General features: G+C 43.6%; 1 protein-coding gene across 2 annotated transcripts in view; it reads right to left on the bottom strand.

Annotated features, from left to right (window-relative positions):
* Window positions 1-17,511, bottom strand: part of LOC109885452 (F-actin-uncapping protein LRRC16A) — a 219,611-nt gene that overhangs the window by 130,150 nt on the left and 71,950 nt on the right. The window contains exon 6 of one of the 2 annotated variants that reach the window (XM_031811859.1): window positions 9,555-9,652. In XM_031811859.1, the coding sequence (XP_031667719.1) occupies window positions 9,555-9,652 (98 nt within the window). Of the gene's footprint in view, window positions 1-3,146; window positions 3,416-9,554; window positions 9,653-17,511 lie in introns of those variants that run through there. The other variant, XM_031811858.1, reaches the window with a different exon arrangement.

Here is a 17,511-nt window from a genome sequence, read left to right as displayed (position 1 = left end):
AGACAGGCTATGTGCTCACTGCCCACAAAATGAGGTGGAAACTGAGCTGCACTTCCTAACCTCCTGCCCAGAGACATATTTCCCTCAGATTACACAGATCCACAAAGAATTCGAAAACAAATCCAATTTTGATAAACTCCCATATCTACTGGGTGAAATTCCACAGTGTTCCATCACAGCAGCAAGATTTGTGACCTGTTGCCACGAGAAAAGGGCAACCAGTGAAGAACACACACCATTGTAAATACAACCCATATCTATGCTTATTTATTTTATCTTGTGTCCTTTACCATTTGTACATTGTTAAAACACTGTATATATATATATTATGACATTTGTAATGTCTTTATTGTTTTGAAACTTCTGTATGTGTAATGTTTACTGTTAATTTTTATTGTTTATTTCCCTTTATATATTCACTTTGTATATTATCTACCTCACTTGCTTTGGCAATGTTAACACATGTTTCCCATGCCAATAAAGCCCTTGAATTGAATTGAATTGATATATATATATATAGAGAGAGACAGAGAGAGACAGAGAGAGAGACAGAGAGAGAGAGAGAGAGAGAGAGACAGAGAGAGAGAGAGAGACAGAGAGACAGAGAGAGAGAGACCGAGAGACAGAGAGAGAGAGAGAGGGAGAGAGAGAGAGAGAGAGAGAGACAGAGACAGAGACAGAGACAGAGACAGAGACAGAGAGAGACAGAGACAGAGACAGAGATATATATACAGTGCCTTGCGAAAGTATTCGGCCCCCCTTGAACTTTGCGACCTTTTGCCACATTTCAGGCTTCAAACATAAAGATATAAAACTGTATTTGTTTGTGAAGAATCAACAACAAGTGGGACAATTGGATATTTCAAACTTTTTTAACAAATCAAAAACTGAAAAATTGGCCGTGCAAAATTATTCAGCCCCCTTAAGTTAATACTTTGTAGCGCCACCTTTTGCTGCGATTACAGCTGTAAGTCGCTTGGGGTATGTCTCTATCAGTTTTGCACATCGAGAGACTGACATTTTTTCCCATTCCTCCTTGCAAAACAGCTCGAGCTCAGTGAGGTTGGATGGAGAGCATTTGTGAACAGCAGTTTTCAGTTCTTTCCACAGATTCTCGATTGGATTCAGGTCTGGACTTTGACTTGGCCATTCTAACACCTGGATATGTTTATTTTTGAACCATTCCATTGTAGATTTTGCTTTATGTTTTGGATCATTGTCTTGTTGGAAGACAAATCTCCGTCCCAGTCTCAGGTCTTTTGCAGACTCCATCAGGTTTTCTTCCAGAATGGTCCTGTATTTGGCTCCATCCATCTTCCCATCAATTTTAACCATCTTCCCTGTCCCTGCTGAAGAAAAGCAGGCCCAAACCATGATGCTGCCACCACCATGTTTGCCAGTGGGGATGGTGTGTTCAGGGTGATGAGCTGTGTTGCTTTTACGCCAAACATAACGTTTTGCATTGTTGCCAAAAAGTTCAATTTTGGTTTCATCTGACCAGAGCACCTTCTTCCACATGTTTGGTGTGTCTCCCAGGTGGCTTGTGGCAAACTTTAAACAACACTTTTTATGGATACCTTTAAGAAATGGCTTTGTTCTTGCCACTCTTCCATAAAGGCCAGATTTGTGCAATATACGACTGATTGTTGTCCTATGGACAGAGTCTCCCACCTCAGCTGTAGATCTCTGCAGTTCATCCAGAGTGATCATGGGCCTCTTGGCTGCATCTCTGATCAGTCTTCTCCTTGTATGAGCTGAACGTTTAGAGGGACGGCCAGGTCTTGGTAGATTTGCAGTGGTCTGATACTCCTTCCATTTCAATATTATCGCTTGCACAGTGCTCCTTGGGATGTTTAAAGCTTGGGAAATCTTTTTGTATCCAAATCCGGCTTTAAACTTCTTCACAACAGTATCTCGGACCTGCCTGGTGTGTTCCCTTGTTCTTCATGATGCTCTCTGCGCTTTTAACGGACCTCTGAGACTATCACAGTGCAGGTGCATTTATACGGAGACTTGATTACACACAGGTGGATTGTATTTATCATCATTAGTCATTTAGGTCAACATTGGATCATTCAGAGATCCTCACTGAACTTCTGGAGAGAGTTTGCTGCACTGAAAGTAAAGGGGCTGAATAATTTTGCACGCCCAATTTTTCCGTTTTTGATTTGTTAAAAAAGTTTGAAATATCCAATAAATGTCGTTCCACTTCATGATTGTGTCCCACTTGTTGTTGATTCTTCACAAAAAAATACAGTTTTATATCTTTATGTTTGAAGCCTGAAATGTGGCAAAAGGTCGCAAAGTTCAAGGGGGCCGAATACTTTCGCAAGGCACTGTATATATATATAGAGAGAGAGAGACAGAGAGAGAGAGAGACAGAGAGAGAGAGAGAGAGAGAGACAGAGAGAGAGACAGAGAGAGAGACAGAGAGAGAGACGAGAGACAGAGAAGAGAGACCGAGAGAGAGACAGAGAGACAGAGAGAGAGAGAGAGAGAGAGACAGAGAGAGAGAGAGAGACAGAGAGACAGAGAGAGAGAGAGAGAGAGAGACAGAGAGAGAGAGAGAGAGACAGAGAGAGAGAGAGAGGAGAGAGAGACAGAGACCGAGAGAGAGACAGATATATATATATATATAGAGAGAGAGACAGAGAGAGAGAGACAGAGAGACAGAGAGAGAGAGAGAGAGAGAGAGAGAGAGAGAGAGAGACAGAGTCAGACAGAGAGACAGAGAGAGAGAGAGACAGAGAGAGAGACAGAGTCAGAGACAGACAGAGAGACAGAGAGAGCGAGACAGAGACAGACAGAGAGACAGAGAGAGGGAGACAGAGAGAGAGAGACAGAGAGAGAGAGACAGAGAGACAGAGACAGAGACAGAGACAGAGAGACAGAGAGAGAGAGACAGAGAGACAGAGACAGAGAGAGAGAGACAGAGACAGAGACAGAGACAGAGAGACAGAGAGACAGAGACAGAGAGAGAGAGAGAGAGCGGACAGTCAATGTAGTGATACACATCCACATCCAGACGCAACAGAACACAGATATAGGAAGAGGGAGGGTCAATGTAGTGATATGCGGGCGCACACACACACACACACACACACACACACACACACACACACAACACAATAAGGTATTGTATTCACCACACGGTCCTGGTTCTGCTACTTTGTGGTTGTCCCATAGAGTCTGTAGGCTGGTGATCCTCTCCGGAGGCTCCATACTCAGCTTCTTCATCAGCTTCCTGTCACACAGACACAGGACAACAACACCACTAGAAGGCTGATACAGAACACAGGTTTACAGCTTAACAGGCTACTAGGTTCAGGATAGCATTGTTACGACAGCAGAAGACTAGTGAGACATGAGTCCTCAGGTTGTTAGAGTCTATAGGAGTCTACAGCCATATCTCAGGCCAAGTGACTACTATGCAACACATAACAGAACCAATATGACTCTGATCAGATGTAGCTGACTGGTTTATACTATATAAAGACATAACAGAACCAATATGACTCAGATCAGATGTAGGTGGCTGGTTTATACTATATAAACACATAACAGAACCGATCTGACTCAGATCAGATGTAGGTGGCTGGTTTATACTATATAAACACATAACAGAACCAATCTGACTCAGATCAGATGTAGGTGACTGGTTTATACTATATAAACACATTACAGAACCGATCTGACTCAGATCAGATGTAGGTGGCTGGTTTATACTATATAAACACATAACAGAACCAATCTGACTCAGATCAGATGTAGGTGGCTGGTTTATACTATATAAACACATAACAGAACCAATCTGACTCAGATCAGATGTAGGTGGCTGGTTTATACTATATAAACACATAACAGAACCAATATGACTCAGATCAGATGTAGTGACTGGTTTATACTATATAAACACATAACAGAACCAATATGACTCAGATCAGATGTAGCTGACTGGTTTATACTATACAACACATAACAGAACCAATATGACTCAGATCAGATGTAGGTGACTGGTTTATACTATATAAACACATTACAGAACCAATATGACTCAGATCAGATGTAGGTGACTGGTTTATACTATACAAACACATAACAGAACCAATATGACTCAGATCAGATGTAGGTGACTGGTTTATACTATATAACACATAACAGAACCAATCTGACTCAATCAGATGTAGGTGACTGGTTTATACTATATAAACACATAACAGAACCAATCTGACTCAATCAGATGTAGGTGGCTGGTTTATACTATATAAACACATAACAGAACCAATATGACTCAGATCAGATGTAGGTGAATGGTTTATACTATATAAACACTGGCACTTCTGCACATTGTTCTGCATTAATTTCTGTACTTCATTCATACTTCTCTTTTCAAACAGCAACATAGTTGTAATAGTTTCATATACAGTGCATTCAGGAAGTATTCAGACCCCTTGACTTTTTCCACATTTTGTTACGTTACAGCATTATTGTAAAATTGATTAAATTATATATATTTTTCTCCTCATCGATAATACCCCATAATGACAAAGCAAAAACAGGTTTTAGAAATGTTTGTAAATGTACTAAAAACAAAAACAACTAGGCCTCCCGAGTGGGGCAGTGGTCTATGGCTCTGCATCACAGTGCTAGCTGTGCCACTAGATTCTGGGTTCGAGACCAGGCTCTGTCTCTGCCGGCTGTGACTGGATGACCCATGGGGCAGCGCGCAATGTGCCCAGCGTCGTCCGGGTTAGGGAGGGTTTGGCCCAGCATCGTCCGGGTTAGGGGAGGGTTTGGCACAGCGTCGTCCGGGTTAGGGGAGGGTTTGGCCCAGCGTCGTCCGGGTTAGGGGAGGGTTTGGCCAGCGTCGTCCGGGTTAGGGGAGGGTTGGCCAGCGTCGTCCGGGTTAGGGGAGGGTTTGCCAGCGTCGTCCGGGTTAGGGGAGGGTTTGGCCAGCAGGGATGTCCTTGACCATCGCGCACTAGCGACTCCTGTGGCGGGCCGGGTGCAGTGCACGCTGACACGGTCACCAGTTGTACGGCGTTTCCTACGACACATTGGTGCGTCTGGGTTAAGTGGGCATTGTGTCAAGAAGCAGTGCGGCTTGGTTGGGTCGTGTTTCAGAGGATGAACGGCTCTCGACCTTCGCCTCTCCGAGTCCGTAGGGGAGTTGCAGCGATGAGACAAGACTGTAACTACCAATTGGATACCATGATATTTGGGAGAAAAAGGGGTAAAAAAATAAATTAATACTCAGTACTTTGTTGAATCAACTTTGGCAGCGATTACAGCCTTGAGTCTTCTTGGGTATGATGCTACAAGCTTGGCACACCTGTATTTGGGGAGTTTTTCCCTTCTTTTCTGCAGATCCTCTCAAGCTCTGTCAGGTTGGATGGGGAGTGTTGCTGCACAACTATTTTCAGGTCTCTCCAGAGATGTCGATCGGGTTAAAGTTCGGGCTCTGACTTGGCCACTCTCAAGGACATTCAGCCACTCCTGCGCTACCACTCCTGCGTTGTCTTGGCTGTGTGCTTAGGGTCCTTGTCCTGTTGGAAGGTGAAACTTAATCCCAGTCTGAGGTCCTGAGTGCTTTGGAGCAGGTTTTCATCAAGGATCTCTCTGTACTTTGCTTTGTTCATCTTGGATGAGTCTCCAGTCCCTCCCACTGAAAAACATCCCCACAGTATGATGCTGTCACCACCATGCTTCACCATAGGGATGGTGCCAGGTTTCCTCCAGACGTGACGCTTGGCAATCAGGCCAAAGAGTTCAATCTTGGTTTCATCAGACCAGAGAATCTTGTTTCTCATGGTCAGAGTCCTTTAGGTGCCTTTTGGCAAACTCCAAGCGGGCTGTCATGTGCCTTTTACTGAGGAGTGGCTTCCGTCTGGCCACTCTACCATAAAGTCCTGATTGGTGGAGTGCTGCAGGTTGTTCTTCTGGAAGGTTCTCCCATCTCCACAGAGGAAATCTGGAGCTCTGTCAGAGTGACCATCTGGTTCTTGGTCAGGGCCCTTCTCCCCGATTGCTCAGTTTGGCCTTGCTGCCAGCTCTAGGAAGAGTCTCGGTGGTTCCAAACCTCTTCCACTTAAGAATGAAGGAGGCCACTGTGTTCTTGGGGACCATTTATGCTGCAGACATCTTTTTGGTACCCTTCCCCAGATCTGTACCTCGACACAATCCTGTCTCGGAGCTCTAGGACAATTCCTTTGACCTCATGCACTGTCAACTCTCAGACGTTATATGTGTGCCGTCTTATAGTAAAAATAAAGAAAAACCCTTGAATGAGTAGGTGTGTCCAAACGTTTGACTGGTACTGTATATATATGCTGGATACTGGTACTGTATATATATGACTGGTACTGTATATATATGACTGGTACTGTATATATATGACTGGTACTGTATATATATGACTGGTACTGTATATATATATGACTGGTACTGTATATATATATGACTGGTACTGTATATATATGACTGGTACTGTATATATATATGACTGGTACTGTATATATATATGACTGGTACTGTATATATATGACTGGTACTGTATATATATGACTGGTACTGTATATATATATGACTGGTACTGTATATATATATGACTGGTACTGTATATATATGACTGTACTGTATATATATATGACTGGTACTGTATATATATATGACTGGTACAGTTATATATTATGACTGGTACTGTATATATATATGACTTGTGTACTGTATATATATATGACTGGTACTNTGTAAAAACACTGTATATATATATATTATGACATTTGTAATGCTTTATTGTTTTTGAAACTTCTGTATGTGTAAGTTTACTGTTAATTTTTATTGTTTATCCCTTTATATATTCACTTTGTATATTATCTACCTCACTTGCTTTGGCAATGTTAACACATGTTTCCCATGCCAATAAAGCCCTTGAATTGAATTGAATTGATATATATATATAGAGAGAGAGACAGAGAGAGACAGAGAGAGAGACAGAGAGAGAGACAGAGAGAGAGACAGAGAGAGAGAGAGAGACAGAGAGACAGAGAGAGAGAGACCGAGAGACAGAGAGAGAGAGAGAGGGAGAGAGAGAGAGAGAGAGAGAGAGAGAGAGACAGAGACAGAGACAGAGACAGAGACAGAGAGAGACAGAGACAGAGACAGAGATATATATACAGTGCCTTGCGAAAGTATTCGGCCCCCCTTGAACTTTGCGACCTTTTGCCACATTTCAGGCTTCAAACATAAAGATATAAAACTGTATTTGTTTGTGAAGAATCAACAACAAGTGGGACAATTGGATATTTCAAACTTTTTTAACAAATCAAAAACTGAAAAATTGGCCGTGCAAAATTATTCAGCCCCCTTAAGTTAATACTTTGTAGCGCCACCTTTTGCTGCGATTACAGCTGTAAGTCGCTTGGGGTATGTCTCTATCAGTTTTGCACATCGAGAGACTGACATTTTTTCCCATTCCTCCTTGCAAAACAGCTCGAGCTCAGTGAGGTTGGATGGAGAGCATTTGTGAACAGCAGTTTTCAGTTCTTTCCACAGATTCTCGTTGGATTCAGGTCTGGACTTTGACTTGGCCATTCTCACACCTGATATGTTTATTTTGAACCATTCCATTGTAGATTTGCTTATGTTTGGATCATTGTCTTGTTGGAAGACAAATCTCCGTCCCAGTCTCAGGTCTTTTGCAGACCTCCATCAGGTTTTCTTCCAGAATGGTCCTGTATTTGGCTCCATTCACCATCTTCCCATCAATTTAACCATCTCCCTGTCCCTGCTGAAGAAAACGCAGGCCCAAACCATGATGCTGCCACCACCATGTTGCCAGTGGGGATGGTGTGTTCAGGGTGTGAGCTGTGTTGCTTTTACGCCAAACATAACGTTTTGCATTGTTGCCAAAAGTTCAATTTTGGTTTCATCTGACCAGAGCACCTTCTTCCACATGTTTGGTGTGTCTCCCAGGTGGCTTTGGCAAACTTTAAACAACACTTTTTATGGATATCTTTAAGAAATGGCTTTCTTCTTCTTGCCACTCTTCCATAAAGGCCAGATTTGTGCAATATACGACTGATTGTTGTCCTATGGACAGAGTCTCCCACCCTCAGCTGTAGATCTCTGCAGTTCATCCAGAGTGATCATTGGCCTCTTGGCTGCATCTCTGATCAGTCTTCTCCTTGTATGAGCTGAACGTTTAGAGGGACGGCCAAGGTCTTGGTAGATTTGCAGTGGTCTGATACTCCTTCCATTTCAATATTATCGCTTGCACAGTGCTCCTTGGGATGTTTAAAGCTTGGGAAATCTTTTGGTATCCAAATCCGGCTTTAAACTTCTTCCACAAACAGTATCTCGGACCTGCCTGGTGTGTTCCTTGTTCTTCATGATGCTCTCTGCGCTTTTAACGGACCTCTGAGACTATCACAGTGCAGGTGCATTTATACGGAGACTTGATTACACCACAGGTGGATTGTATTTCAATCATCATTAGTCATTTAGGTCAAGCATTGGATCATTCAGAGATCTCACTGAACTCTGGAGAGAGTTTGCTGCACTGAAAGTAAAGGGGCTGAATAATTTGCACGCCCAATTTTTCCGTTTTTGATTTGTTAAAAAAGTTTGAAATATCCAATAAATGTCGTTCCACTTCATGATTGTGTCCCACTTGTTGTTGATTCTTCACAAAAAAATACAGTTTTATATCTTTATGTTTGAAGCCTGAAATGTGGCAAAAGGTCGCAAAGTTCAAGGGGGCCGAATACTTTCGCAAGGCACTGTATATATATATAGAGAGAGAGAGACAGAGAGAGAGAGAGACAGAGAGAGAGAGAGAGAGAGAGACAGAGAGAGAGACAGAGAGAGAGACAGAGAGAGAAGACCGAGAGACAGAGAGAGAGAGACGAGAGAGAGACAGAGAGACAGAGAGAGAGAGAGAGAGAGAGAGACAGAGAGAGAGAGAGAGACAGAGAGACAGAGAGAGAGAGAGAGAAGAGACAGAGAGAGAGGAGAGAGAGACAGAGAGAGAGAGAGAGAGAGAGACAGAACCGAGAGAGAGACAGATATATATATATATAGAGAGAGAGACAGAGAGAGAGAGACAGAGAGACAGAGAGAGAAGAGAGAGAGAGAGGAGAGAGAGAGAGACAGAGTCAGACAGAGAGACAGAGAGAGAGAGAGACAGAGAGAGAGAGTCAGAGACAGAGTCAGAGACAGAGAGAGAGAGACAGAGACAGACAGAGAGACAGAGAGAGGGAGACAGAGAGAGAGAGACAGAGACGAGAGAGAGAGACAGAGAGACAGAGACAGAGACAGAGAGAGAGAGACAGAGACAGAGGACAGAGACAGATGACAGAGCGACAGACAGAGAGAGACAGAGACAGAGAGAGAGAGGGGAGAGGCGGACAGTCAATGTAGTGATACACATCCACCATCCAGACGCAACCCAAGGAACACAGATATAGGAGAGAGGAGGGTCAATGTAGGATATGCGGGCGCACACACACACACACACACACACACACACACACACAATAAGGTATTGTATTCACCACACGGTCCTGGTTCTGCTACTTTGTGGTTGTCCCATAGAGTCTGTAGGCTGGTGATCCTCTCCGGAGGCTCCATACTCAGCTTCTTCATCAGCTTCCTGTCACACAGACACAGGACAACAACACCACTAGAAGGCTGATACAGAACACAGGTTTACAGCTTAACAGGCTACTAGGTTCAGGATAGCATTGTTACGACAGCAGAAGACTAGTGAGACATGAGTCCTCAGGTTGTTAGAGTCTATAGGAGTCTACAGCCATATCTCAGGCCAAGTGACTACTATGCAACACATAACAGAACCAATATGACTCTGATCAGATGTAGCTGACTGGTTTATACTATATAAAGACATAACAGAACCAATATGACTCAGATCAGATGTAGGTGGCTGGTTTATACTATATAACACATAACAGAACCGATCTGACTCAGATCAGATGTAGGTGGCTGGTTTATACTATATAAACACATAACAGAACCAATCTGACTCAGATCAGATGTAGGTGACTGGTTTATACTATATAAACACATAACAGAACCGATCTGACTCAGATCAGATGTAGGTGACTGGTTTATACTATATAAACACATTACAGAACCGATCTGACTCAGATCAGATGTAGGTGGCTGGTTTATACTATATAAACACATAACAGAACCAATCTGACTCAGATCAGATGTAGGTGGCTGGTTTATACTATATAAACACATAACAGAACCAATCTGACTCAGATCAGATGTAGGTGGCTGGTTTATACTATATAAACACATAACAGAACCAATATGACTCAGATCAGATGTAGCTGACTGGTTTATACTATATAAACACATAACAGAACCAATATGACTCAGATCAGATGTAGGTGACTGGTTTATACTATACAACACATAACAGAACCAATCTGACTCAGATCAGATGTAGGTGACTGGTTTATACTATATAAACACATTACAGAACCAATATGACTCAGATCAGATGTAGGTGACTGGTTTATACTATACAACACATAACAGAACCAATCTGACTCAGATCAGATGTAGGTGACTGGTTTATACTATATAAACACATAACAGAACCAATCTGACTCAATCAGATGTAGGTGGCTGGTTTATACTATATAAACACATAACAGAACCAATATGACTCAGATCAGATGTAGGTGAATGGTTTATACTATATAAACACTGGCACTTCTGCACATTGTTCTGCATTAATTTCTGTACTTCATTCATACTTCTCTTTTCAAACAGCAACATAGTTGTAATAGTTTCATATACAGTGCATTCAGGAAGTATTCAGACCCCTTGACTTTTTCCACATTTTGTTACGTTACAGCATTATTGTAAAATTGATTAAATTATATATATTTTTCTCCTCATCGATAATACCCCCATAATGACAAAGCAAAAACAGGTTTTTAGAAATGTTTGTAAATGTACTAAAACAAAAACAACTAGGCCTCCCGAGTGGGGCAGTGGTCTATGGCTCTGCATCACAGTGCTAGCTGTGCCACTAGATTCTGGGTTCGAGACCAGGCTCTGTCTCTGCCGGCTGTGACTGGATGACCCATGGGGCAGCGCGCAATGTGCCCAGCGTCGTCCGGGTTAGGGGAGGGTTTGGCCCAGCATCGTCCGGGTTAGGGGAGGGTTTGGCACAGCGTCGTCCGGGTTAGGGGAGGGTTTGGCCCAGCGTCGTCCGGGTTAGGGGAGGGTTTGGCCCCAGCGTCGTCCGGGTTAGGGGAGGGTTTGGCCCAGCGTCGTCCGGGTTAGGGGAGGGTTTGGCCCAGCGTCGTCCGGGTTAGGGGAGGGTTTGGCCAGCAGGGATGTCCTTGACCCATCGCGCACTAGCGACTCCTGTGGCGGGCCGGGTGCAGTGCACGCTGACACGGTCACCAGTTGTACGGCGTTTCCTACGACACATTGGTGCGTCTGGGTTAAGTGGGCATTGTGTCAAGAAGCAGTGCGGCTGGTTGGGTCGTGTTTCAGAGGATGAACGGCTCTCGACCTTCGCCTCTCCCGAGTCCGTAGGGGAGTTGCAGCGATGAGACAAGACTGTAACTACCAATTGGATACCATGATATTTGGGAGAAAAAGGGGGTAAAAAAAATAAATTAATACTCAGTACTTTGTTGAATCAACTTTGGCAGCGATTACAGCCTTGAGTCTTCTTGGGTATGATGCTACAAGCTTGGCACACCTGTATTTGGGGAGTTTTTCCCTTTCTTTTCTGCAGATCCTCTCAAGCTCTGTCAGGTTGGATGGGGAGTGTTGCTGCACAACTATTTTCAGGTCTCTCCAGAGATGTTCGATCGGGTTAAAGTTCGGGCTCTGACTTGGCCACTCAAGGACATTCAGCCACTCCTGCGCTACCACTCCTGCGTTGTCTTGGCTGTGTGCTTAGGGTCCTTGTCCTGTTGGAAGGTGAAACTTAATCCCAGTCTGAGGTCCTGAGTGCTTTGGAGCAGGTTTTCATCAAGGATCTCTCTGTACTTTGCTTTGTTCATCTTGGATGAGTCTCCCAGTCCCTCCCACTGAAAAACATCCCCACAGTATGATGCTGTCACCACCATGCTTCACCATAGGGATGGTGCCAGGTTTCCTCCAGACGTGACGCTTGGCAATCAGGCCAAAGAGTTCAATCTTGGTTTCATCAGACCAGAGAATCTTGTTTCTCATGGTCAGAGTCCTTTAGGTGCCTTTTGGCAAACTCCAAGCGGGCTGTCATGTGCCTTTTACTGAGGAGTGGCTTCCGTCTGGCCACTCTACCATAAAGTCCTGATTGGTGGAGTGCTGCAGGTTGTTCTTCTGGAAGGTTCTCCCATCTCCACAGAGGAAATCTGGAGCTCTGTCAGAGTGACCATCTGGTTCTTGGTCAGGGCCCTTCTCCCCCGATTGCTCAGTTTGGCCTTGCTGCCAGCTCTAGGAAGAGTCTCGGTGGTTCCAAACCTCTTCCACTTAAGAATGAAGGAGGCCACTGTGTTCTTGGGGACCATTTATGCTGCAGACATCTTTTTGGTACCCTTCCCCAGATCTGTACCTCGACACAATCCTGTCTCGGAGCTCTAGGACAATTCCTTTGACCTCATGCACTGTCAACTCTCAGACGTTATATGTGTGCCTGTCTTTATAGTAAAAATAAAGAAAAACCCTTGAATGAGTAGGTGTGTCCAAACGTTTGACTGGTACTGTATATATATATGACTGGTACTGTATATATATGACTGGTACTGTATATATATATGACTGGTACTGTATATATATATGACTGGTACTGTATATATATATGACTGGTACTGTATATATATATGACTGGTACTGTATATATATATGACTGGTACTGTATATATATATGACTGGTACTGTATATATATATATGACTGGTACTGTATATATATATGACTGGTACTGTATATATATGACTGGTACTGTATATATATATGACTGGTACTGTATATATATATGACTGGTACTGTATATATATGACTGGTACTGTATATATATATGACTGGTACTGTATATATGAGGCAGTTTAGCCATTTTATTGAAGTGTATTTGGGTAGTTAAGAAAAAATTCTTATTTTCAATGACGGCCTAGGAACAGTGGGTTAAACTGCCTGTTCGATTTGTACCATGTCAGCTCGGGGGTTTGAACTTGCAACCTTCTGGTTACTAGTCCAACGTTCTAACCACTGGACTACCCTGCCGCCCCGAAATGGGATTCGTTACCTGTAATCGTTATAATAAATTAGATATTGTGCACTGTTGGCATACAGTATACTGTAGATAAATGCAGACATATTTTTTTAACTTCCAGTGCCTTGTGTTCTAAAAATAGGTTCCTAAAGTTCTTGAATAACATATATTATGCGAGTACTAAAACAGTCAATAACAATGTCAAACCCATCCTGACAGAGGGTGAACTACAGACCTACAGGGGTTCTACACAGCTCCAGAGAATCACTAGCATCACTGTCCATGACCATCTCAACTGTCTGTGGCGTGTCCATCTCCAACACAACAGAGAGGCTTTGTGTCCCAGTAATAGTCTGGGATTCCTACTTCCTGAGAGACCTCTTACCATTGACCTTTAAAGCCTGATCGCTAACAGCCACGGCTGTTTACATACTGTAGCGATACTGTTTCCTGGACGCCTGAAAAGAGGTTTCTCTTGCTAAAGAGATATTATATCTCAATGAGACAGACTTGGATAAATAAAGTTTTGAATAAAGGAGAATGTTCTCAGAGTTGTACACAGAGCAGAGCATAGGGAGTTAACATGGCTATAGGACTGTATATAGACACTGGGGAGTTAACATGGCTATAGGTCTGTACACAGAGCAGAGCATAGGGAGTTAACATGGCTATAGGTCTGTACACAGAGCAGAGCATAGGGAGTTAACATGGCTATAGGTCTGTACACAGAGCAGAGCATAGGGAGATAACATGGCTATAGGACTGTACACAGAGCAGAGCATAGGGAGTTAACATGGCTATAGGTCTGTACACAGAGCAGAGCATAGGGAGTTAACATGGCTATAGGTCTGTACACAGAGCAGAGCATAGGGAGTTAACATGGCTATAGGTCTGTACACAGAGCAGAGCATGGGGAGTTAACATGGCTATAGGTCTGTACACAGAGCAGAGCATAGGGAGTTAACATGGCTATAGGTCTGTACACAGAGCAGAGCATAGGGAGTTAACATGGCTATAGGTCTGTACACAGAGCAGAGCATGGGGAGTTAACATGGCTATAGGTCTGTACACAGAGCAGAGCATGGGGAGTTAACATGGCTATAGGTCTGTACACAGAGCAGAGCATAGGGAGTTAACATGGCTATAGGTCTGTACACAGAGCAGAGCATAGGGAGTTAACATGGCTATAGGTCTGTATATAGACACTGGGGAGTTAACATGGCTATAGGTCTGTACACAGAGCAGAGCATAGGGAGTTAACATGGCTATAGGTCTGTACACAGAGCAGAGCATAGGGAGTTAACATGGCTATAGGTCTGTATATAGACACTGGGGAGTTAACATGGCTATAGGTCTGTACACAGAGCAGAGCATAGGGAGTTAACATGGCTATAGGTCTGTACACAGAGCAGAGCATGGGGAGTTAACATGGCTATAGGTCTGTACACAGAGCAGAGCATAGGGAGTTAACATGGCTATAGGTCTGGATATAGACACTGATATACTGGGGAGTTAACATGACTATAGGTCTGGATATAGACACTGGGGAGTTAACATGACTATAGGTCTGTACACAGAGCAGAGCATAGGGAGTTAACATGGCTATAGGTCTGTACACAGAGCAGAGCATAGGGAGTTAACATGGCTATAGGTCTGTACACAGAGCAGAGCATAGGGAGTTAACATGGCTATAGGTCTGTACACAGAGCAGAGCATAGGGAGTTAACATGGCTATAGGTCTGTACACAGAGCAGAGCATAGGGAGTTAACATGGCTATAGGTCTGTACACAGAGCAGAGCATGGGGAGTTAACATGGCTATAGGTCTGTACACAGAGCAGAGCATGGGGAGTTAACATGGCTATAGGTCTGTACACAGAGCAGAGCATGGGGAGTTAACATGGCTATAGGTCTGTACACAGAGCAGAGCATGGGGAGTTAACATGGCTATAGGTCTGTACACAGAGCAGAGCATGGGGAGTTAACATGGCTATAGGACTGTACACAGAGCAGAGCATGGGGAGTTAACATGGCTATAGGTCTGTACACAGAGCAGAGCATGGGGAGTTAACATGGCTATAGGTCTGTATATAGACACTGGGTAGTTAACATGACTATAGGTCTGTATATAGACACTGGGGAGTTAACATGGCTATAGGTCTGGATATAGACACTGGGTAGTTAACATGGCTATAGGTCTGTACACAGAGCAGAGCATAGGGAGTTAACATGGCTATAGGTCTGTACACAGAGCAGAGCATGGGGAGTTAACATGGCTATAGGTCTGGATATAGACACTGGGTAGTTAACATGGCTATAGGTCTGTACACAGAGCAGAGCATAGGGAGTTAACATGGCTATAGGTCTGTACACAGAGCAGAGCATGGGGAGTTAACATGGCTATAGGTCTGTACACAGAGCAGAGCATAGGGAGTTAACATGGCTATAGGACTGTACACAGAGCAGAGCATAGGGAGATAACATGGCTATAGGTCTGGATATAGACACTGGGGAGTTAACATGACTATAGGTCTGTACACAGAGCAGAGCATAGGGAGTTAACATGACTATAGGTCTGTATATAGACACTGGGTAGTTAACATGGCTATAGGTCTGTACACAGAGCAGAGCATAGGGAGTTAACATGGCTATAGGTCTGTACACAGAGCAGAGCATAGGGAGTTAACATGGCTATAGGTCTGTACACAGAGCAGAGCATAGGGAGTTAACATGACTATAGGTCTGTATATAGACACTGGGTAGTTAACATGGCTATAGGTCTGTATATAGACACTGGGGAGTTAACATGGCTATAGGTCTGGATATAGACACTGGGGAGTTAACATGGCTATAGGTCTGTACACAGAGCAGAGCATAGGGAGTTAACATGGCTATAGGTCTGTATATAGACACTGGGGAGTTAACATGGCTATAGGTCTGGATATAGACACTGGGGAGTTAACATGGCTATAGGTCTGTACACAGAGCAGAGCATAGGGAGTTAACATGGCTATAGGTCTGTACACAGAGCAGAGCATAGGGAGATAACATGACTATAGGTCTGGATATAGACACTGGGGAGTTAACATGGCTATAGGTCTGTACACAGAGCAGAGCATAGGGAATTAACATGACTATAGGTCTGTATATAGACACTGGGTAGTTAACATGGCTATAGGTCTGTACACAGAGCAGAGCATAGGGAGTTAACATGGCTATAGGTCTGTACACAGAGCAGAGCATAGGGAGTTAACATGGCTATAGGTCTGTATATAGACACTGGGTAGTTAACATGGCTATAGGTCTGGATATAGACACTGGGGAGTTAACATGGCTATAGGTCTGGATATAGACACTGGGGAGTTAACATGGCTATAGGTCTGTATATAGACACTGGGTAGTTAACATGGCTATAGGTCTGTATATAGACACTGGGTAGTTAACATGGCTATAGGTCTGGATATAGACACTGGGGAGTTAACATGGCTATAGGTCTGTACACAGAGCAGAGCATAGGGAGTTAACATGGCTATAGGACTGGATATAGACACTGGGTAGTTAACATGGCTATAGGTCTGTACACAGAGCAGAGCATAGGGAGTTAACATGGCTATAGGTCTGTACACAGAGCAGAGCATAGGGAGATAACATGACTATAGGTCTGGATATAGACACTGGGGAGTTAACATGGCTATAGGTCTGTACACAGAGCAGAGCATAGGGAATTAACATGACTATAGGTCTGTATATAGACACTGGGTAGTTAACATGGCTATAGGTCTGTACACAGAGCAGAGCATAGGGAGTTAACATGGCTATAGGTCTGTACACAGAGCAGAGCATAGGGAGTTAACATGGCTATAGGTCTGTATATAGACACTGGGTAGTTAACATGGCTATAGGTCTGGATATAGACACTGGGGAGTTAACATGGCTATAGGTCTGGATATAGACACTGGGGAGTTAACATGGCTATAGGTCTGGATATAGACACTGGGTAGTTAACATGGCTATAGGTCTGTATATAGACACTGGGTAGTTAACATGGCTATAGGTCTGTACACAGAGCAGAGCATAGGGAGTTAACATGGCTATAGGTCTAGATATAGACACTGGGGAGTTAACATGGCTATAGGTCTGGATATAGACACTGGGGAGTTAACATGACTATAGGTCTGTACACAGAGCAGAGCATAGGTAGTTAACATGGCTATAGGTCTGGATATAGACACTGGGTAGTTAACATGACTATAGGTCTGTATAT

The sequence above is a fragment of the Oncorhynchus kisutch genome, unplaced genomic scaffold, assembly GCF_002021735.2.
Source record: "Oncorhynchus kisutch isolate 150728-3 unplaced genomic scaffold, Okis_V2 Okis02a-Okis13b_hom, whole genome shotgun sequence".
In the NCBI taxonomy this organism is placed as follows: Eukaryota; Metazoa; Chordata; class Actinopteri; order Salmoniformes; family Salmonidae; genus Oncorhynchus; species Oncorhynchus kisutch.
Note: the sequence above shows the minus strand (reverse complement) of the source record. Positions and strands in the feature narration are given on the sequence as shown.